Here is a 25,655-nt window from a genome sequence, read left to right as displayed (position 1 = left end):
ATGTAACAGTTGCGCCGATTAAAAGCTATCAGCTATATCGTAAAGATATAATATATATGTGGTTAAGCAAGTAAAAACCATTTCATATAATCGTTTTACAGTTTTGTAACACAGGTAAATCAATAAATGTTACTTAAGTTAAAAATTTCAATAGACTTATAATTATATAAATATATTGGAAAGCATGGATTAATTAGATGTTATTTATTAATACCAATTGATTATTTAATACAATTTAAATTATTTTTATGACACCATTCTTATTGCTATTACAAAATTTAACCTTAAAACTTTGATTATCGTAAAATTATTTAAAATCATAAACAGGAAATCAAAGAATATATATAATATTATTAATGATATTATTTTTAGTGACAACCCCCTCAAATATATATCAAGAATTACTATATTACGGGCGTATATACATAAAGCCCGAAATATTACAAAAAACGTTTTTTTTATTTGTTTTATTAATGATTTTTAAATAATGTTTTAATTAATCACATACAATAACTATTAATAAAATTTATAACCTCTTTTTATATATTTAATAAATGCCTAAAAAGTGATTCTAACACATAATGAGAAAATAAGCAATATAATACGGATAGGAATTAGAATGTTAAAACATAATTATTATTCTTAAAAGAAGTAAACTTAATCAATGATATAACCGATTAAATTAAATATTTTCAAAAAAAATTATCAACAGTCATGCAATAAACAAAAAACATAATAATACATACATTACATAATCCGATGTTTATTGATCATATTACCATAAAAAACATACATATATAATATCCAAAAAAATTTATAAAAAAAACATGAAAACAATTAAATTACAAACATTAGCTAAATATTTAGTAAAAAATGTGAAAATTAACAGCAATAATATACAATCATGTTTAAAGTATAATATATCATTACAATTTTTGTTGATTAGCAAGACACATATATATATATATATATATATAACATTGTTATAAACAAATAATATATATTATTTATACATAGTATTAACTATATCCAAAATAGTATTTTCCTTCAATTATGAAAAAAATATCTTATAATCGTGATCCTCTATGCGAAGCAGTGTTATTATATATTTTTGGACGTATTGCATTTAAAATTAAATATATTATCAATAACATAATAATCAAATATGAAAAAATTAATATTATAAAAGCATTTGCTATTCCTCGAATATAATTTGACTCAACTTTTTTTTTTATTTTATCTAATATTACTCTATAAAAAGACTGCTTTTTCGTTTTTTCTTTTTCTTGTATTTTTATTTTCTCTTTTAATTCTTCTTGTTTTTTTGGTTTCATTTCCTCTTTTAATTTTTCGCGTATTGTTATTTGTGCTTTATTTTTAAAATTTTCTTGGCCAAGTATTTTTACACCCGGTGATGGCTTATTTTTATTTTTTGGCAATTTTGTTATAGAATTAATTAGATCAAAATCACTTTTTATTTGATATAAATTGGTCATTATTGTTTCGTTACGTACGACATTACCCCTCCCGTTTTCATTATTATTTAATTTATTTAAACCATGATCACTGCATGGAATATTTTTTACCTTATCGTTAGATTTCTCTTTTTTATTTTCTCTATTTTCAACAATTTTTGGTATTGCTTCTATGGAAATATTTTTTCGATTTGTGTAACCATGCTTTATTTTAGGTAAAATGGATACTCCGTCTTTTCTTTGAAATGCCGATTGATTAAGGAGCCCGTGCATATCTGAATTGGGATATAATTTAATATATTCATCAAAATTATAGATATTATCAACTTTGTTTATAAACTTTGCTTCTTTATGCATACTAATATCTCTATTAACTTTTTTATTATCCAATTTAGTTTTATTGTTAGAATAAACCTTTTTATTTTCTATCGTTGGTTTGGTTTTTGATTGTTTTTCTTTTTGAAAACCATATAGTATCTTTGAATTATGTGCAGTTTTTATATCAACATTATTGTTCTTATTATAATTATTTGTTTTTAAAGAATCTAAATTTGTTATTCTTTGTATGTCTCCATAGTTTGTGTCAATATTTTTTAATACTTGTTTATTTTTTATACCGTAGGTATATTCTATATTATCTATATCATAATATTCAGGGAATATATTAATTTCAAACTCTGAAGATATCTTATTATTTTCTAATTTCACATCTCCCCCATGGAAGTATCCTTCATTGTACAATTGTATACCTTCTGTGGAATATGATAAACTTCTTTTATATCGAATCACTTCTGAAAATTCTCTATTTTCATGTTCGTTATAATTCTAAATATGAATAAAAATATGTTGAGAAATTGATGAGTTATTAAAGCTCATATAATAGAAAGTTACATACGAATATTCACTTATTGCGATAGAAATTGCTTAAGCATGCGCATTCATACAGTAATAATGCATAATATTAAGAAGATGAATAGCGGTTCCAAATGGCATAAAACTTGTATAAGTCAATACTAATTAAATTTTCTACTTACCCATTTTATCGTGCTCCTGAATACAAACAACAATGTTCCAAATAAAAATAATTTATTAAATAAGTGGAATATATATATTCCTTCAAATTTATAACTTCTTTTTAAGTTTTTCATTTTTTTGTGCATATAAGTACAGTTTGATTTTAGTATATTATTATAGTTAAACAATTAATTATATAATCTCATTCTCCTCTATGAATTCGATGCTATCCATTATTATTATTGTTACATATTTTTTATGTAAATCGCTTTATATCCAAAATTACATTTGAGATTTTTTAAATTACAAGGACTAAAATAATTATATGGGTAGTCTTTAACGAAAATATATAATAATAAAGCGTTATTCATATAATTCACTGCTCATTTTATCAGATAATAGAGAAATAAATATTGGGGGGAACTATATTTTCAATGTTTATCTCCTTTAAATATATTATAATTTATAATAAAGCATTTTAACCCCGTATTTATATAAATATATATATGGCTAGAAAATATTTATCATTTTGCATAGCTAAATGTATATATTATTTTCTTATAAAATAATATAGGCATTTTTTAAATATAAAAATTTAAGCTTTAATGAATATCAAAAATTAAATTTTGATTTATTTTGTCGTATAATACATAACAATTGTTTATATATTATAGTCCTGGAAATAATTGATCAATATTAATTTTTTTACTATTTTTCTTTTTTATTAATTATATTATTATTTTTATAATATTTTAATTTTTTTTGGTCTATTATTTTATTGCCGATTGAATAATTTCTTATATATCGTAAATTCTGAAGAGTATCTTATTTAAAACTTTATATGCTTTAATGCTTACAATTAAAAAAAAATTTTATGCACATAAAAATTACTTATATTTATATAAAAATATTTAAAATTGCAAAAAATATCCAAAGATTTAAAATATCAAAAAAACGGAAATATCGGAATAATTAATTTTGCTACTAAAACAATTTATTATATATGAATATGCTTTTAGGAAATAAAATTTACAATTGAGTTTTATTTTATAGCACTAGTATATTTAATAAAATGACAAATTTCAATTTATTTTAAGGCGTGATAAAAAGAATATTAATAAAAATGAAAAATAGCACCGCGATGCATCATAAGTTATGCTTAAAGATATTTTATGCCTAATTTATATATTTATGTAGAGCCCCCTTTTTATTCCTATTTTCTAAAAATAATACTAATAAATATAAGGCACTAAAGGTAATATATACATACACGTATATATAGAAAGGGAATAAAACTACGCATATACCCCCATCTCTAATAATTTATTTATATTTCTCCATATATTGGAACTTCTCAAGTTTTTTTTTTCGTTTGAAGCAAAGCTATTGATGATTCTATATGTTTATATAAAGTATAGCCATTACACAGAAAGAAAAAAATATGCTATGATTTAGATATTTTCAATAATAAAAATATGTTTATATAATTTTCATAAAGAACCTTTATATTGCTACGCAAAGTAAATAAATACACAATATGTATATATATATATAGTTACGTATTGAAATTATAATTATAACATCATTAATAGGGAAAATATATTATTACTTTTCATGCTGATTAGAATGAAAATAATTTCTAAACAATTTCACAATAAAAAAATATATAATTACATTGATATATAACCTTTCATTCACACAAATCCATATTTTATTAAAATATCCACATTCTAAATTTATAAAAATCTTAAAAAGTACCTAAAAAACGAATATACATATTAAACTTATATACAATACCATATGATGAAATTAAATATAATTGTTTGAAATTGATTTAGAAAACTATAATGTTAGGTAAACAGGTATATGCATATTATATTGTAAACACTCCACTAATGGCACTGTATATTAGATTATAATCCCAAAGTGCAAATCTATGAAAACAAAAAATATAATTATATAGCATATATTATATACATTATACATACCCACATCACTCCCATATATATCCATGTGTGTGTATTAAATAAATATAATTTACATTATATTATTTGGGAAAATTAGCTATTACTATATATTCTTACTAAAAAAACTAAAAAAATTGATTAAGGTAAAACAATACATATTGTATTATGGGGAATATACAATTACATATATATAATGCATTAATTATAATATTATTCAATATAAAAATATATTTGTTAAAATGAAATGAGGTGATATAAAGATAACCAAATATAAATATATTATTTACTCACTAATATAATAATACATTAAAATATGGCGTCATCGCCGAATATAATTGCCTTAAGCATTATATAATATGTATATGCAAATATATGGGCACCAACTTTTATTACGACCATTGTTATAAGCCCCTTTCTACATACTTCAAACAAGCGATATATAGATACGTAATTTTACTGTTACCTTTGTTTTGGTTATCTATAGATAAATTTATGTAATAATACAATAAATCGTCAACAAAGACTTATTTTTTCGTAGTTTTATCGATTTTTTAATAATAAAACACCATAAAATATAAATCTTATACAAATTAAAGGTGTTTTCAAAATAAAAAATAATGTTCAAGGATATTATACGATTCTAATTTAAAATAATATTAACATGCAATATATATAATATCGAATTCAATTACAAAAATATATTACAAAACCAAAAAAGTCATAATAATAATGACAATATTATTATAGTTACATTATGTGATCATATAACGGATTGGAAAAGTATATATATGCGTGTATATTTTATTTAATAAACTGATTATGCCACATATATATATGTTAAATAGCCAAATTTGAATAAAATAATAAATAAATAAATAAATAAACAACACAACAAATTAGCACCCATATTGAAAGCATTTTGTGCATAAATATTTTATAAAAATTTATCTTATTTATATATAAATATTATAAATGGATAGACATCAATAAATAGATATAAATAAATTTATATCCATACATATTTTTCTCCCAAAATTAAAAACAAGCAACTATTGAAATATAGGCGTCTAAGTCTAATATTATATATGTTTCCCCATTTTAGTTGGAGTCATAATTTCATTTTTGGTTTTTTATATTATTCTTTTGTATCTAGAAATTCAATTTACTTCTTTTTCTTTTTAGATTTAAAACATAGAAAACATCTTGTATTTTTCAAGTATGTTTCATATATAAAATAATATAAACTGAATAACGATATTACTAAAAAGAGGAATGCTATAGATGGAATACCAATTGTTAAATTAATAATTCCTCCAATTGTTGTTAAAATACCTCCAGCTAGAGCCATTTTTACTTTTATATGCTTAAATTGCTTTTTAAAAAATGATTTTGCGCTATTACCGGGATTTCCATTTTTTATACTTTCTGTCAATATTGAAGTAATATTTTCATCAGGAGGCATATTAACAATTTCTTTTATAGATGTGGGGACAAAATCAGCATTAAAAATAGTTTCAATTACTTTTTCTTTAACCATATCAGATGTTTTTTCAATACCAGAAGCTATACCCCCTATTGTATCACCAACAGTATCTTTAATAGTATTTCCGATTTGGGGAATAATCTCAGTACCAATAGTGTCCACACTATCTTTAATATTATCTTTTATATCATCTACCTGTGTTTTTAATTGTGTAGAAATGTGGTCGATTTTATTCGATACGTCATTTTTTAATTTTTGGGTTTTATTCGCTACGTCATTTTTTAATTTTTGGGTTTTATTCGCTACGTCATTTTTTAATTTTTGGGTTTTATTCGCTACGTCATTTTTTAATTGTTCGGTTTTAGGCTTAACAGACATTTCAATATTAGCATTTAATATTTCAAAATTATTATTTAATGTTTCGATAACCGATTCTTTAATATCTGAAATTTCTATTTCCCCTGATTTTACAGCTTCTACCTTATGCATTATTGAATCTTTAATATTTTTTATACATGGCTTGGCGTCGGTATCAATTGTTTTTAACGTTCCTGTAGTATTTTCTTTTAATATATGCATGCCTTTTTTCATTGAAGTATTTACAATTTTAACACCACTGGAAACATTTTTTTCAATCATATCCAATGCAGGGTTCTCCTTAAATTCAACTTCATTTAAATTAATAAAAATTGAATCTTTTAATGATTTGGTATAATTTGTTACCTCTTTTACCACCTTTAATAATGACAAATCTTCAGATTTATTATTATCATGCTGCTTGTTTCTTGTCATATATGCTTCACCTTTATTGCTTGAAGAATTAGGTGGGATCATACGAGGAATTCCCATTTTCATGGAATCATCTAAATATGTCTTATTATCTGCAACTGATTTTAAATTTTCAGGAGCATTTCCAGATAAATGACGTTTTAATTGTGATGAGCCCATTTTATGAATATAAATATGTGAATTAGGCGTATTTTTTTGAAGTATTTCTTTAGGAATATTTGAAATTATCTTTGTACTTTCATTTTTATTCAATTTTTTATGTCTATTTATATGCCTTTTTTGAACCATATTGATAAATTCAGTTGGAGATTTAGTTAGGTTTCTATAAGCAGATGGTTTAATTAATTCCTTTGGAGATTTAGTTAGATCGCTATTTAAGGGTGTTTTAGGTAATTCTTTTGGAGATTTAGTTAGATCGCTATTTGAGGGCGTTTTAATTAATTCCTTTGGAGATTTAGTTAGATCGCTATTTAAGGGTGTTTTAGGTAATTCTTTTGGAGATTTATTTAGATTCCTATATGCAGATGGTTTAATTAATTCCTTTGGCGATTTAGTTAGATCGCTATTTAAGGGTGTTTTAGGTAATTCCTTTGGAGATTTAGTTAGATCGCTATTTAAGGGTGCTTTAGGTAATTCTTTTGGAGATTTATTTAGATTCCTATATGCAGATGGTTTAATTAATTCCTTTGGCGATTTAGTTAGATCGCTATTTAAGGGTGCTTTAGGTAATTCTTTTGGAGATTTATTTAGATTCCTATATGCAGATGGTTTAATTAATTCCTTTGGCGATTTAGTTAGATCGCTATTTGAGGGCGTTTTAATTAATTCCTTTGGAGATTTAGTTAGATCGCTATTTAAGGGTGTTTTAGGTAATTCTTTTGGAGATTTAGTTAGATCGCTATTTAAGGGTGTTTTAGGTAATTCTTTTGGAGATTTATTTAGATTCCTATATGCAGATGGTTTAATTAATTCCTTTGGCGATTTAGTTAGATCGCTATTTGAGGGCGTTTTAATTAATTCCTTTGGAGATTTAGTTAGATCGCTATTTAAGGGTGTTTTAGGTAATTCTTTTGGAGATTTAGTTAGATCGCTATTTAAGGGTGTTTTAGGTAATTCTTTTGGAGATTTATTTAGATTCCTATATGCAGATGGTTTAATTAATTCCTTTGGAGATTTAGTTAGATTCCTATATACAGGTGGTTTAGTTAATCCATTTGGATATTTAGTTATATCGCTATCTGAAGCTGTTTTAGTTAATTCAATTGAAGATTTAGTTATATCGCTATCTGAAGCTGTTTTAGTTAATTCAATTGAAGATTTAGTTATATCACTATCTGAAGCTGTTTTAGTTAATTCAGTTTGAGATTTAGTTAGATGTATTCTTCGAAATACTTTATTAAACCCCTTTTTAGATGCTTTAATTAATCGGGTTGAATATTTATTTAGGCTACTATTTGAAGATGTTTTAATTGATTCATTTGGGGATTCATTATGATGCTCCATTGGAATTACTTTAATAGATTTATTTGAATCCCTCTTTAAACGTGTCCTTAGAGAGATACTTCGAGGCTCCTTTAAAAAAGGCTCTAAAAGTAAATTATCGTCATTCTTATTTTTATTATCTATTATTGAATTAGTTATCGAGTTATTTCCTAACATTAATAATTTGGCGTCAGATAATAATCTATTGTAAACCGTTGAGTAAACATTTTTTGGTTTATCATAATAATTCTCTCTCTATAAAGTATAATTATATATATATGTATCTTTATATAGGCATTTATATTTTTAAATTATAAACTCAATATATAAAATTATACAAAAAATGGATATACTTACATAGTTGAAACTGTTTGTAGTCCATATTAAAAAAAAGTATAGATATAACATATTAATAATTGACAATATCTTAATTGTGTCGGATATGCACAATTTTATCAAATATGCAACGGATAAAGGAATATATATATATATTTTTTTAAAATTTTTTTTAGATTCATTTTTGCCATAACTACAGTTCATGGCACGTTTTGGCGTTGGATACCATATATTCGCCATTTTAGGTCTTTTTATAATTAAAGCAAAAAATATAATATTAATATGCAACAAGTATAATGGGCATTTACAAAAACGCCATTGATAATTTATACGATTGTTAATTACATTATTTTCAATGATTTATATATAGGAATATAAATTTATAATTTATAAATATATCGTAATGGAGCTTATATATATAATTAAATTATTCTTTTAAAAACACTAATTAATAATATATATATTTAATCTAAAAATAATAACCCTTAATTTTAATATTTATGAGATAAACGCCGTTTTTATTTATTTTATTTGATAGCGAGAAAATTAGATGTACATTAGCAATAGTGTTGTAATTATAAAGCATTTAATTTCACAAGTAACGAAAAAAAAAAAATAATCATATTAATTATAGTAATAGTTAACTGAGGTATCACCAGAAATTATTATGTTAAATAATTATAAAATATATATGATATATAGAGAACATTTTTTTTTTACATTTTAGTTTCATTAAAATGCCAAAAATACATATAATACTATAAATAATATGGAAGGCGTTTTTTTATTTTTTTTATTTTTGATTCTTTTACTTTTATAATATTAATAAATTGATAAAAAAAAATCAATTTTTTAATAATTTAATACTAGCATAGTGTAAAAAAATGATGCTAGCCCATTACTACACAAATTAAAATATATCTAAAATTATTTAAGCAAAACATTTTAATTGTATAACAAGCTTATTTTTTAAAATAAATATATTATATATAATTAAGTATGTTTTGAATTGTATATAATATACATTTATTTAAAATATACAATTGATAAATGGAAAAACCATAAATAATACATTTTTTAAGCATTGATTAATACAACTATACTATATAATTATACCTATGCAATTTTTTATTGCCTCATTCTACGAATATTATAAAATATAATGATCCTTAGAGGGTGCGTTTACTACTCGTTTTTCATTTAAAAATTTTAGAGCTCCCTTATTTTAAAAATATACTTTTTTATTTCGTATATATTTTGTATACAGTCCTAAATAATAAATATATTTTATTAACTTTGGAAAAAAATAATAAAATTAATGATTATGCTTTCCCAGTAAAATTTATATTGGAGATAAAACAAGCAAATATACGTTTTAAGATGTGAATTAAAATTATGCATTTGTTTGCATAGATATAACTAAAAGAATGCATATATAATAAAAATTTAACCATATTATGAACAAATCACCAAATTAGTTACTTTTATAAACGTTTATTTATTTTATAAATAAATATATAATATTCAACCCTCTTAAATATAATCTGTTGTATTATTTTTTTAATGATTCACCAAAATCCTTTTATGTAACTTAACGAATCCTTTAAGATTACTTGAGAAAACTTTTAAATTCCCTATTTTACAATAAACCTAACATAATTCCAATAATTTTTTACATTATTACCTAATGTTTAAGAAATATTACTATAAATTCTTCATATTTTTCATAAAAAAATATTTTTTAATATTTAACTAAATTAGCATCATTATTAGCATTGTCTCTTAGAAATTCGATAAAAATATTTATTTGTATATGCACTTATTTTTCAACTAATTCTTAAATCTAATAATAAATTAATCCAGTTTCATATCGATATATGACCAAATTTACATGGCATATTATTTGTTAAATCATCGAATTTTCCTTTTGTTTGGATTTCAATCTCATCTAATGTAACTTTTAATTCATATATTTTGGTGTCATTTCTTCATCAAAATTTTAAATTTTTTAGAAAAAATTTATTGGTCGTAGTCTTATTGTATTTTCAATTTTACGACATCATATTTTTTAGTTTACTCTCTATTTTTTTTTAACTCTTCTTTGCATCAATAACTTTTGGTTACATTTTTTTTCCGTGTCTTTACCCTTTTTTGTTAATTTATCAATTTGAGCTTTCATGCTAAATTTCACCATTCCTTTATATGTTTTAATCGTTTCACCTACTACTAGATGTTTATTTTTTTCAATATCTTTAACTTTTTTTGGTAATTCTTCTTTTGCAGAATTATACTTCTTATTTATTGAGAACGTCATTTTGTTATATCTTCTAAAACTTTTCCAAAAATCCTATTTCCTGATGTATCATATGTTTCACCTTCATTTTGATCGTTTGATTTAGATTCTTCTTTTTCATTTTCAGAATCGGTAAATTTCCTTTTTAATTCTTCATTTAATGAAGACAAGTTCTTATCAATAGCATTCTTTGTAAATGCGCCGAACTGTTCCAATTGGGGACGCATATTCTTAGAAAGGGTGTTTTTTAATTTAGTAGCATTCTCACCAAGTTTGTTATTTTTTATCATACTTACACTTGCTCATATTTATTTGACAAATATTCGATGAAATTACCATGCTTATTTTTGTTTTCCCTTCTTCATCACCATTAGTATTTTCACTTAGTAGCCTTTAATTGAAAACTTTAATATTTTTCCTTGAAATTTTACTATTATGAAAATTGCTTGGAAACTTTCCTGTGAACTACAAAAAAAAATAAATAATAACACAATAGTATGTTATTTCTTTGCATATACCAGTTATTACTAATTGTACCCTGCATACAGACACATATACGCATTGTTTATAGTAACATACAAGTATGAATATTTATTTAATCATTCATTTCTTACGTTTACTGCAACTTCAAAAATAAAAAGAGCGTAAAGTATATAGACAGCCTTATACATTTTCTTTCGTTTGTTTTATACTTTATTAGAACTATTAGTTTGTATTATTTTTTAAAATATATAAATAAAAAAGGATACATTAATAATTATATAACTTAATTTCAGTAATTAGATATAATTCTATGCATTTAAAAAATATGCCCCCAATAAATTGAAAATGTATCAAAATAAATTACAAATTAATGATAAAATTAGCAAACCCAGTTAGTTCAAAATCCACATAAAACTAATTAAATTAAGAAAAAATCATCAAAAATCACGAGTAAACGTACTACGATTTAAGCACCCCAATAAATAATAATATTTAAATAATAGGCAAATCTTTCGTTTTATTGAATATTATTTTTAATCAAAAAAATTTGTAGATCTAAAATATGTAAAATATTATGATAAGGATACATATTTATAATAATGTATTCGTTTTCTTAATTGATTACACATATAAACACAAGAAATATACCTGTGCATCCAGATTTTCTAAATTATATTAAATAATTAATTCTATATTTATTATTATTTATAAAATCAATCTTTTATATGGCAAAACAATACGCAGATATAATTAATTTTATATTCTTACATATTATTATATACTCTTATATTATTAATAAAAAAAAATAAACAAAATTAGCATAAATAAGAAATTTTGATATACACCCTATATTCAAAAACTTTTATTTTTTACTATATTATATACATATATAATATATGCAATTTAACAGCGCAGAAACGTATATATAAGTGATCTAAATACACTTAAATATAAAAATATTTCATACATCATATTATTGAAAGATAAATGCTCTTATATCCCTAGTTCACGAACATATTTATATAGATATAATTAGTTTAATAATATATATTCAATTATCCAATGCCTGGATTATTAACTTTTAATTATTTCATAACAAGTATTAACTCATTGCCTAAATGAATAATAAAAAAACAAAATTTGCACATTATTTGGTATTTTATATGCTTCCTATTATGTTATATTATTTAGATATTATTTGTTTAGATTTTGGCGTATATATATCATTGTAATATTCTAGAGGAATTTAGAAAATTATAACATACTATTTTTATAATTGTTAAATAATATGATATACCAAATCACATATGGTCAATAGTTCTACTATCATATATTTAAAGAAACCTATTTATCAATAATTTTTTTTTTTTAAATATATAATTTATCCCCTAAAAATTCAACATTTTATAAATTTATACAACTTTAGCATGGACACTTTTATGTGCATAAATATAGATATATTATTTTATCAATCTTACAATATAGCGTAAATACAATAAAAAGAAAAAGTATTGTATTAATAGCTATACAAAATGCTTAATCACACTTATTATTTATGCATATAATATTTTATGATTTTAATGCTAAAAAATGGAAAGTTTTGGATAATCTAAATTCGCATTTGTTATTTAAAAATACATACTTTTGTCAAAAAATTATATTCACAATATAATTCTCTATTTAAGGCTAATTGTTCACTATATCATTATATTATTAAAAAAAATGCTATACTGTATAACAACAAATATTAATTTATTCGAATTAAAATAAAAAGATATGCATAGCACTAAATTGCTATTATTGTTTTTATAATTTTTTATTATATTTATTTAAATTTGTTTATTTTAAAAAACTAATATTTTTAACTTCTATATAAATAATTAGAAATTTTTGAAATATTAAAAACATAAAAAGCATAACACAAATAATGGCGCGCCATAAAAAAGTGAAAAAAAGGGGGCATACAAATAATATGCATTATATTATTTATAATATTAAAAAAATAAAGTTTCATCACAACATTTAACCATTGCCACCTTAGCACAGTGGCAGTGCGTTGGTCTTGTAAACCAAAGGTCGGGAGTTCGATCCTCCCAGGTGGCTTATTTACCATAAAGTAATTATTAAAAGTATTTCTTGTATTTAATTTTTTATATTTACAAATAAATATATAAAACATTATTATAAATATATATTTAACAAATTTAAATATTTGAAGCTTGATTAAAAAAATATAATAATAAATAAACAAAAATATATATTGCCGCTTAAATTATTTCATATATTATTGTATGAAAAATTATATAGTTTCGTAAAAATATTTTATTAATGCATTATGCAATAAATAACATTTCCACTCACATCCCACTTCAATTTTAATTTGTCGCACTTTGTTACTATTTCATATTTTCCTCAACATTTTTTGAGTATTCCTATCATAATTATATTAATTTTAAAGACTAAGTTTAATATAGCAAATTAAATTAATATATAAACATTTAGAAAATAAAATATATGTACCCATTACAATATAAGCAATATAGTGCCTCAATGATTTATTCATTTATATAAAAATAAATACATGCAATTTTTTATACTATTAAAATTTTTTACATGAAAAAATACGGGCACCGAGGATCGAACTCGGGATCTCCTGCGTGTAAAGCAGGCGTCATAACCACTAGACCATGCCCGCTTATTATTTATATTATACAATAATAAATATTATTTTTATTGTAATAAAGAATTGTGTTTTTTCGATGAAAATTAAGAGCATTAATAGTTCAAATATTTTTATAACTTATATAATATAAATACAAATATTTACTTATGTATCTAATTATATATGTAATGAAATATTATAAATTAAAAATATATATACTCTTTTTATTTATATTTCTATATGTAAAAATATATACACGTAAAAACTAATAAAAGGATTGAAATGTCCCTTTGCAAAATTTACTTGTAATGTATTATTTTTTAAGGTAATTTTTTTATAAATTAGTTCATTAGGCATAATTAACATAAATAAATAATTCATATCATATGTACGTTTATTTTTCAATAGTGACAACATCATAATATCACTTTTTACTATTTTTTTATTTTTTAAGTAATTTAATTTATATGTTCATAAAAGAATATAAAAATGGAAAAAAATATAAATAGTAAATATTCCTAGAAAGAAATACTAGCCCCTTCAGAATTTCCTTTACCCACAAACATGTCCTTTGTCATTGTTTTGACTTGTAACGAACTTGATCCATATGGTAAAACTGTCAATGCATCAACTCCTTCTAAATCGAACGCTTCTCCGGGTTTAAGTTGAACAACCTGAATTAGATCATTAAAAAAACGCGCATATATAAATTTATGTATATACATACATAATAAATAAAATACACATAGATATAAATCTATATATTATTGCATAGATCTCCCCAAATATAATGAAGAAAAGACTTAAAAAATTAAAGAAAATATAAAATAAAGTGAATATAATAGACACATAGAATCATTATAGTTACATATTTTAACATCTAAAAACTTACATTGTTGCCTTTTAAAAAATATATATTAACTTTTATAGGGAATTCATTATCTAGGTATGGTAATAATGTTAATTTTCCTTTTATGTCCCTTGCCTCTTTGATAAATTGGCAAATCCCTGAAAAAAATATCTTTTTATCCGACTACAAATGAAAACAAAAAAAAGAAAAAAACATAAATATAAATAAGAATTCCAACATCATTATTATATTTTATGTTATCTTTCTTAAATAACCTGTAAATTTCTAATGAGTTCAGATTTTCCATTGTTATAGGCAAATTTAAACTCTGGAACATTTTTCGTAGGCCTTATATATAGCAAAGCATTTTCTACTTTCTCTTTTTTCCATGTAATAAATAACGACCCGTTTGATGCATTATCAAAAACTAAATAAGCTCCTTTATCATCTGACATGATGAATATAAAATAAACTTAAATGTTTTTCGTGTTATTTATTTATTATTATATTTTTAAACTATATACAAATTAATATAAATATATTCATATAAAAATATAATACATTAGTTTACATAGTTGATATTATTTATGCATAGATGCACAAAATTTATAACGTATATAAAAATTTAAAAATATAATTAAAAATGTAAAATCACTATTATCTAAATATAATTTTGAAAATATACTAAAATTAAATATAAAAATCAAATTAATCAACAACCAATAATTTATTTTTCAATAATTTAAAATATTGTCTAAATGAAAAAAAAATAAACATAATTATAGCAGCATTTAAAAAATAGGAATAAAATATATCCAAATATATACATAGACAATATGTCCAGATGCATGCACAATCAATCTATTAGACGATCCAATTATCTAAATACATTTGCTTCAGTTTCATTACTATATATATTTTTAAATGTAGAAAATATGTTTTCTTAAGCTAATAAAATATATATTGTTACATGAATAATAATAAAATAAAAAATACAAATTGAATTAAGTTGCTTTATATAAATAAATATTATTAACGAAAAATATATTGTATAATAAAATACTTCCAATATGATATGAATGCCTATATTTTGGTCTTTTAAAATTGCATTTCACAATAAATAATTAGAATTGCACATCATATTTTAAATAGAATTAAAAAAAATGTATATATATAATCAAATAAAATAAATTAAAAATAACTGCAATATGAAAAATAATATATTTTATTAATATTATTACTATAAATTGTGTATTATAGGTTATATATCTTTGCACATAAAATGCATAAAATTATTTAACGTTTTTTCACCCGAATTTAATATTTTATACCTCTTGTTTGATCTAATACATTCCTACAGCACAATGCCATTTGGATTTTTCAATACAAACAAATAAATATAGACAATAGCTTATGTGTATTAAAAAAAACAATTAATGTGAAAATATATTGTATCAGGCGCTTTCTTCACCCTTTTGAGCACTAATTAATGTATAAAACAAAGGCGATAAGCTTAATAATACTCATTTAATATGTATTAAAGAAACTGGATCAAAGAAAAAATATATATGCTTACAGATTATTTCTATTTTAAAATATTTGTTAAACCTTTTTAATATTTATTTTTTTTTTATCGTTATATATACAAATATACATCTTTTAATAAATTTCATTTAAAGCGGTATGCTAATGAATTTCAATATTGGGAAGTAAACAGATGTTTTATTTTTTTATATATCAAAGTCGCTATAAAAAATGTAGAATGTATATAATACAAATAAATATATCAATAAAGCTGATATTTCGTTACGTTTATATGCTTATTTTTAAAAATACAAAATATTCGAAATATATATATGTATTATATTAAGGAAAATGCTTGTCCTGAGAGATATAAGGATCCGACTTAGCTATTTAGGATAATTGATGCACTATAGTTTTTATGGTATATTATCACGTATTATGAGCAAATTATGCATTGCTATTTATTCGCTACAAAAAAATAATAAATCATACAATGGCTTTCAAAATATATCTCAATAGAAACCTATACATACACATTTTTTTAAAACGTATTTCCTTATCCCAACATTTAAAGCTAAATATACTTTTTAAGTAATTATAATTATTTTATTCCAAGTTTTTTTAAAATGTTTGTATTAGAATATACACATGTGCGTATACATTACTTTTAATTTGTTAAAAAAATACAATAAAAAAGTAAATAATAAATATAATAATGAATAAAAAATATGTAATACACTTTAAAAACATGTTTTTATAAAATAAGGCAAAATATGCTTCACTTGTAAAAAATTAAAGTATTTAAACTTATATATATAGTGCGGATGTATAGCACACGTGATCCCTCACGCATGCATATGTGAGCGTGTGCGGCTATTTTGTGTTTCACCCCTTTATACCGTTTCACAATTTTAATCAATTTTATGGTTAACGTCGCCAGAAAAAAAGGAAGACCACTCTAAAGCCTCAATAATGGATAATTGTTTTTTCAAAGATACATTATGTGGTAATGTGTGATAAATAATAAATTTATGGAACAAAGATATATAAGGTTGCAATTGAGATATTTTTTTTACAGAAGTAACAAATTTAAAATGCTTATCAATTAGTGTATTATAATTTTCAAATTTTTCAACATCAACTAATTTAAGTTTAATTTCTGGTAGTGATTTATGCTTTATGTTGCTTAAAATCATTTCAATAGCTTCTTGTGTAATTTTTAAATATTGCTCATTTGATATTTTACTTTCCATATTATTATTAACAGTTTTTGCTTGTTCCATATTATTATGATTGTCCATAAGTGAATAATCTCCATTATCTTGGATTCTCATATTGTGTATATTATTTTTTATCTTACTGGCATTTCCGGTATTTCCTACTGTTTCCATTTTTTCCAATGCATTTTTATCAAAACTGAATAGCAGGTTTAACTCCTCTTTTTCTTCTTCTGTTAAACCTAATCTTTGTTTAAGTAAAAATTCATAATCTTCTTCGCAATTTATTTTCTCAAATGTTCTTCTGCAATAAATAGCTCTATCTCTTGCTTCATAAAAACCTAACTCATCGATAGAAAATTTTTTATGCACAACAAATGTACTTACCCAACTCTGTGACATTTCATCATAGGCTACACCTTCACAACGTGGTAGTTTCGATGCCTTTTTAATATGAGAGGTGCCATTAACTTTTACTTGGTTCCATCGATTTCTTGGCTGTATTTCGGGCAAATTAAAAAGCTTTTCAGCTTGCTTTCTACAATTTATTGCTCTTTCTCGAGCATTTTCAAATCCATATTGGCTTATAGGAAAATAATGCTTATGGTATTTTCCGTCAATTTTCCAATGGGCTATCCATCTTTGTCGATTTTTATCAAAGCAAACACCACCAACTCTTGTTATTTGTGATACTTTATTTAAAACTTCTTTTTTTTCTTCATCTAAACTTTTGCTGCTTCTTTCCAATTTTGTTTTATTTCTTTTTTTTATTACTTTTTTTCTAACGCATGTATCCGAATCTTTATTATTAATACTTAATAAATTTCCTTTCATTCTTAATAGGTTAGATTCATACGACTCGCCACCATTTATTAATTCATTTTTAATATTTATATTATTTCCGTGAAATATTAAATCATTGTCATTATATATATCGTTTTTCATTTTATTGTTATCATAAAGTGAATTATTTGAGGTGCGCTCTTCATTTGTGCTGCATGAATCTCTTTTAACATCACTAGTATTATGTCCTTTATTATTATCTAAATAAGTTTCAACATATGTGTTCATATTATTATAACCGTTATCGCTATGACAATTTTCATTTGTTAAATTTCCAAACGTTATTTCTTCGTCCCTCGAAGTACCTTTGACATTCTGCATATTAACACTGGTTATTGTTAAACCCTCATCACTATTTACAAACATATTGTGATTTTCTTCAAAATATCCATTATTACTATTATTTGCGCTAATATTACAAGTGTTTTCAAAATAGCTTGTATTTATTTCACTTTTATTTCCATTAAATGGATATTTGTTAAAATTAGACATTACCCCATTTAATATTTTCTTTGGATCAATATTTTCACAATCAAAATTATCAACATATTTATATTTCTCCTTTATTATGTTATTTTCATTAGTAGTACTGTATCCTTCATGATCATTGGTATAATCATGGTCCCTAGTTTCATCATTATTAGTGTCATCATTTTCCTCATTCTCTTCATTTTCATCATCATTATTATTATTATTGCTTCCATTATCATCATCGTTGCTACCATCGTTATTGCTGTCTCTACTACTTCCATTATCACCACTATTTCCATCATTATTACCCCCAGAATGTCCATTATTATTACTTCCACCATTGCCTTCACTATTACCATCACTATTACCATCACTATTACCATCACTATTATGCTCGCTACTATTTCCATTATTGCTACCTTCATGGTATTCACTATTTTCGTCACATTGTTTAACACGATATGATTCCTCTTCAAATTTATATCCTTTTTCTTTACTATCAAAAACACCGTTTATTTGATCAAATTTGTTTTCTCGCATCTTTGAGTCACAGTTTTTACAATTTTCAGAATTTACATCGTTTCTAATATCCTCTAAACACAAAATCGTTCTTAAGAAAAATGTTTCAAACAGGTCCTTTTCACAATTACACTTTTTATTTGCATTAGAATTATTAAATCCAAGACACCTTTTAGTCAAATATTTATTTAATCTCCGTTTTATTATATTTACAGCATTCCCTTTAAAAAGTAAATTATTTTTAACAATAATTTTGTGCAATGCAAAAAAAATATAATTTTGCACACAATGATCCATTTTTTTTTTCGATGAACTATCTATTATTAGAGAACCATTTTTATTAACATCGTCGTTTTTCTTCTGTTCACATATATTTCCATTACCATACATATCTGTGAATTTTAAGACTAAATTACTTCTTGAGCATTCCGTTTTTGTGTTTATATTAATGGGGTTTCTATAATCTCGAATAGGATTGTCAGATTTTCTTATATTTGATATGGTTTTTAATTTTCTTCCTTTTTCAAAGAGACATGTCGTAGATGATGACATTATTTTAATTCCTTTCTTCCAATTTTTATTTGTGTATAAAGATGCATAGCTTCTGACGTTTTTTTTTAAAGTATATTTAAAATAATAGGTAGAGGGGCAAATTGTATTATCAAATAAGTCGATTTTCGTATTGTGTATGATGTTATGCTCTAATAATGTGTTAATTTCTTTGTCATAAAATAAATTATCTTTATTATGGTTGTTTGTGTTATAGTTTTTATTTATACTGAATACATTAATTAAATTGTGTTTCACATTTATCATATCATATTTTGTTTTCTCTATTATTTTTTTAATATAATCTTCATATTGAATAAAATTAAGAGCTTTATTTCTGCTTTCATTTAAACCCCATTTATTTATTGGATATATACTTAAAATAACCTTTTCATTTGCATGATCAATTACTGTGCAAAGGTACGCATTAAATTCCTCTATATAATAACATCCCGAATCGTTTTCATTATTTTTTTGAAAATTGGGGTTTTTAAATGGAAATGATAAGAAGGATTCATTTTTCATGTTACATAAATTAACGGATTCTGCATAGTTTTCATTAGCAACGTTATTTTCATATTTTGTTATTTTATCATAATATATTTCATCATTATTAATGCTGTTATTTTTTTGGAATATATAAGAACAGTTTGTTCTTTCAAAACAGCCTTTTAACATTTCTCTATTATTCTCTTCTTTATATTTTATATGATTGTTAATATTTAAATTATATAATGTATTAGTATTGGTTCCATTGCTTTTTGATAAATTAGCTTCCTTGTGTTCTTTATTGAAATATTTTAATTCAATATCCTCTTCAATTAAAAAAACAAATAATGATATCTCATATCCATAAAAAACTTTACCATCGATATGAAACAAATATGGTGCTTCGTCGTTTGTTTCACATCGGTTATCTATTTCATTTCTTGAATATTTTGAATTAATATTTGAATAGTGCTTTAAAAGGCAAAACAAATAATTTGGTATCCTTAAAGTTTTATGCTCATTATTTTTAATATTTATCAGTTTAATATTCTCCACATTATTTCTAATTTGATCTTCGAATTTCCACGCTGGTGTAAATATATTATATTTGTTTAAAACACGATTATCTACAATTGATACCATTCTGTTATATTGTTGTTTTATTTATTTTACAACTATTCGAGATAATATATATGTGTGTATTGTGTACTATAAATGCATGGATATATATTTGAAATACAAATATATTTCTTTCAAATGCGCTTACTTTTGTTAGATGTAATTACAAATTTAATTGGAAATAAAGGGTATATTATATACATACATAATAAAAATAAATTAAATTTGAATTAATATCAATATATATACATATTTATTTTGTTTAATGAATTATTATACTCATATTTGTATTATTTCAAAAATAAATAATATAATAATAGCCATTAAAAAAAACTATAAAATAATCATGCTACTCATTATTTTATATATTAATGTATATTTATTAATTATACAGTATTTGATGAATTTACAACTATGCTTCTATATACATTATCGTTTTAAATTAATATGCAAATGTAATGCATCTTAACATATGCACATATATATTAACAGAGATTCATATGAATCTTATTGATTCATTTTGTAAAATACACATATAAATATTTTAAAAAAATTAAAACTATATTTTAAATGATAAAAAAAAATAACACGCGCGTTACTAGTTTCAAAAAATACAGATTTTGATAAACTAAGAATGCATTCACACATGCATTAATAATAAAAAAAAGTCTATATACTTAAATAGTCATAAATAAGTGAAATATTTAAACAACATGTATATATATCAACTAATATATACGTATTGGTTTATATCTTCCATATAAATTAATTAGTATATACACGCATGTGTATATGTAGACCTACAGATATACCTCACATATAATTTTATGTATTTATTTCATACATAGCACAATTTGCATATTCGTTACATTATGCATAGTGCTTACGTATTATTTTCCAAAGTAAAATTAAAATAATTATATATAAATGAGTTATTAATAAGTTAAAAAAATTAATTTAATATGCAAATAGTGGAAATAAACAATGCATATATATACGCATCACACACATATGCGTATGGCTTTAAAATTAAGAGTTTAAATCGTGTTATTTATCTCGTGAGTGTGTAAACATATATTACATTAAAGCGTCCTTTGTTTTACGCTATTTTATTATTTACTTTTACACTTATTTCTTAAAAAACAATGATAGTGGTATATAGATACTATTATAAATCAAGTAGTGTATTTAATTTAAAAGGGAGTGTAACTCTATGTATTAAAAATAATAAAAGATCTAGTAATTAATTCACATGGTATAAAAATGGCATAAGTGACATACACATATGCATATCTTATATATATATATATAATTGCATTTATAATTATAAAATAAAAAGTAGTGCAAACTTATTTAAAAATAATTAAAAATATATATTAAAAACTTATAAAGACAATTCTCATAATATATATATATATATATATATATAATGAAAAACTATATATACAATAGATATATACAATTTTCAACAAATTTTAATTACGTCAGCATTAGTATTTTCCTGGTGTAACATTTCACAATTTAAAAAAATTAATGTGATTTCTTAATTAAATATAAGAAAATTAATAAAATTATAGAGAGTTATGTATTAGTTTATTATATATAAAGAAAGATATAATAAATATGGAAATGAAATAATATACATATATCAAAATATGTATATACATGCACATGTGAAAATAAGTGATACTCTCTATGCATCATGTATTATATATATATATATATATATATATGTATAGATATAAGCTTAACTATTTTAAAGCGATTGCGTTTTAGCTTTTTTGAAATGAAGGGAGTTTATTACTATTCTTATAAGTTTACATTAGCAATATGTACATGTAAATAGCATGATAATATGAAAGAAATGTATAATAACCCCCAAAATATATCATAAATTTAAAAATAAAAACATAGTTTAATATATATATATAACATTTCGATAATTGTGTGAAAAATAAATAATGTACATTTAATAACAATATAAAATTAACATGAAAACAAATATCTGGAAATAACAATTGTGTGAATTTTTAAAGCATAAATGCAAATATCCAATTGCATGCATTAATTTCAGCATATGATCTGTAAATATATATAATATTTTTTTCACCTAAAATATATATATATTATATATATATATATATATAAAACGCACATAAGCATATACTTGTTTCCTATTTTTTATATTTCTCTTCTTCGCCTGATTCAATAACTCTGGCATTTCATTTTTTGTTTTTGTGAAATATACTTATAGCTTTATTTCCTCATATAAGAAATATTGCTTTTTTCAACACTGCATGTTTTTACATAAATGCACAACATATAAATGCATATAATACAGAACACTATATGTTTATACAAATATTATGCATTAGATAATTTATAGTTCATTAAATATATTGTGAATTTGTATACACATTTACTTATATTTAATTTTGCAAACTTTATATACTAAACACGTAAAACATTTTATGTAATTAGTGGAAAAGTAAGCCCACTTAATTTGCCATTTTTTGCATTTATAAATATATGGAAATTTTTAAAAAATCCTATATTTTTAATAATAGCCAATAGCTTCTTTAAAAACTTCACATATAAAATATTTATATACATAATATTAATTTGTTTTAATCTTAAAATTACGCAAATATATTACGAATTTAAATGTAAATAAAAAATGCAATTAATTATATTAGTATACACAACATTATAATAGCAGTTTGCCCATTCGTGTTTCAAAATAAATTATATAATAAAAAAAAAAAGTTATATATTTTTTCCACACTAATATAATTAATTAAATATTATATAAATAAAATTTTACAATTTTTTGTGTGCTCTCGGCTTGATAAAATATCTATACAATTATTATTAGGTTAGATAAATACTTTAAAAAAAGAAACTAAAGAAAATCATTTTCTATGTATAAAAATAGCATGTGTTTTTTCTCTATTCATCACCACACACAAAAAAAAGTATATTATATGGTGTAATGCATAATAAAAAGGTAATCATTTTTTTTTTTTTAATAAACATTAATAAAAAATGATTATTCTTAGCACAGTTTTATAGCTATTATAAAATTCCCATTTTCTCAACATTGCGGAAAAATCATATATTACGTTTTTGCAAATAAAGTAAAAGTTTCAAATTAGGTTATGTAAAATAATTCAAATAACATAATTTAAAACATTAAAAAAATTAGCACTTTTACCACTGCTATAACACTAATTATTGTAATGTTATGGATTATCCAATTTATATCGCCTGTTTTATACAATTCTACACAAAAATTTATTTAGTAAAAAAATATAATAATGCGAGAAAAGTTAAATTTATGTGAATTTTTTTACACATTTTAAAAATTTATAATAATTAATCTACATACTTTATATTACGAATAACTATATATTTTTGCAAATTATTTATTCAAAGGGAAACTATTAATTGTCACATGATGGCCTATACACTTAATCATTTTTTTCTTGATTTAAATTTTTTTTAACATGCTTCTACTAATAAATTATTAACTATGTGAATGATCTTTCAACTATTAAGTATATTTGTAATTTTATAAATTTACACATGATAAAATATATAATTGTGTAACATCTTATAATGAAATTTATATAATTAATATGGACATTTTCTTGGTTTTTAGGAATTTTCAGAAGTTTAGCATTACATTTTAGTAAGTATATATATTGAATCAAACTTTTAATTTTACATTCTTAAGAAGGAAAATGAAACAATCTTATCACAAAATAGTTCAATTATTTGATTTTCTATTAAAATGTGTTTTTTCTTTTTTTAGCAAATTAATTTTTTACCTTAGCGTTTTTTTTGTTAACAATAAATATAAAGAAAAATTTTTACTTTAATATAGAGCTAAAAAATAAAATTATTATTGTATAAATTTCTTATACCGTTGTTATACTCTATATTAGTCGCATTTCCATAACTTCCATGAGGTATTACAACCTTTAAAAATTTAACCACATTCATTAGAACATGTTTTTAACAAATTAATAACACACGAAAATTATTTTAATAATATTAGTGTATATTCTATATTTACACACGTATAATTGTGTACATATATTACATTTTAGTATTTATTATAAAACTGTTAAATATATAGTACTATGGATATTGGATATGCGCTCAAAAGGATATTACTAAAAAAGAGGCATATATAAACTTCGCAATATAAAAAATATTAATTATATTTTTTATATGTTCACTTAAAACAATATACGCAATAGTGGTTAATAGAAATGTATATAATGTGGATAAAATGGTAAATAGAAAAAATGAATATCCAAAATATTAATTTCAAGATTGAGTTGTATATAATTTATCCATTTCACCATGTTGCCGTAATTATATATATATTTTTAATTTTAGTTTTCCTGTAATTTTGATAAGTTTAATTAACTTAATAAATTATTCAATTTAATTAAATTGCCGATTTACGCTTAAAACCATGCCTTTTACATGTTGCCTTATTATTTTTATATAATTACAGCTAACAGGTTCGATGAATTCCGAGCATTGCAATTGTTTCAAATTACTTAAAAAAAAATTTCAG

The 25,655-nt window shown here is 22.3% G+C and overlaps 4 protein-coding genes, 2 non-coding genes and 1 pseudogene across 6 annotated transcripts, besides 1 other annotated feature; 1 reads left to right on the top strand and 6 right to left on the bottom strand.

Moving 5' to 3' along the window:
* Positions 1-1,067: 1,067 nt before the first annotated feature.
* Positions 1,068-2,623, bottom strand: PBANKA_0214700 (Plasmodium exported protein, unknown function; the record flags this gene model as incomplete). The annotated part of the gene is made up of 2 exons (XM_034565674.1): positions 1,068-2,300; positions 2,510-2,623. 2 exons carry the CDS (start codon positions 2,621-2,623, stop codon positions 1,068-1,070), a joined length of 1,347 nt encoding a protein of 448 aa, XP_034419873.1.
* Positions 2,624-5,618: 2,995 nt separating this feature from the next.
* Positions 5,619-8,786, bottom strand: PBANKA_0214600 (Plasmodium exported protein, unknown function; the record flags this gene model as incomplete). Its single annotated transcript, XM_034565663.1, has 2 exons — positions 5,619-8,465; positions 8,568-8,786. 2 exons carry the CDS (start codon positions 8,784-8,786, stop codon positions 5,619-5,621), a joined length of 3,066 nt encoding a protein of 1,021 aa, XP_034419872.1.
* A 1,840-nt stretch (positions 8,787-10,626) lies between these two features.
* PBANKA_0214550 lies at positions 10,627-11,510 on the bottom strand (annotated as a pseudogene).
* Positions 10,627-11,510: a sequence feature (Plasmodium exported protein, unknown function, pseudogene).
* A 1,843-nt stretch (positions 11,511-13,353) lies between these two features.
* PBANKA_0214531 lies at positions 13,354-13,425 on the top strand. The gene has a single exon. It is a non-coding gene; the product is annotated as a tRNA-Thr (tRNA).
* Positions 13,426-13,944: 519 nt separating this feature from the next.
* On the bottom strand, positions 13,945-14,017 carry PBANKA_0214521. Its single transcript has one exon. It is a non-coding gene; the product is annotated as a tRNA-Val (tRNA).
* Positions 14,018-14,502: 485 nt separating this feature from the next.
* Positions 14,503-15,289, bottom strand: PBANKA_0214500 (IMP1-like protein, putative; the record flags this gene model as incomplete). Its single annotated transcript, XM_034565652.1, has 3 exons — positions 14,503-14,658; positions 14,877-15,017; positions 15,110-15,289. 3 exons carry the CDS (start codon positions 15,287-15,289, stop codon positions 14,503-14,505), a joined length of 477 nt encoding a protein of 158 aa, XP_034419871.1.
* A 1,980-nt stretch (positions 15,290-17,269) lies between these two features.
* Positions 17,270-21,088, bottom strand: PBANKA_0214400 (AP2 domain transcription factor AP2-L; the record flags this gene model as incomplete). Its single annotated transcript, XM_034565641.1, has 1 exon — positions 17,270-21,088. The coding sequence occupies one exon, from the start codon at positions 21,086-21,088 to the stop codon at positions 17,270-17,272; it is 3,819 nt and encodes a 1,272-aa protein (XP_034419870.1).
* Positions 21,089-25,655: the final 4,567 nt, after the last annotated feature.

The sequence above is a fragment of the Plasmodium berghei genome, assembly GCF_900002375.2.
Source record: "Plasmodium berghei ANKA genome assembly, chromosome: 2".
In the NCBI taxonomy this organism is placed as follows: domain Eukaryota; phylum Apicomplexa; class Aconoidasida; order Haemosporida; family Plasmodiidae; genus Plasmodium; species Plasmodium berghei.
This window is presented reverse-complemented; position numbering and strand designations above follow the sequence as displayed.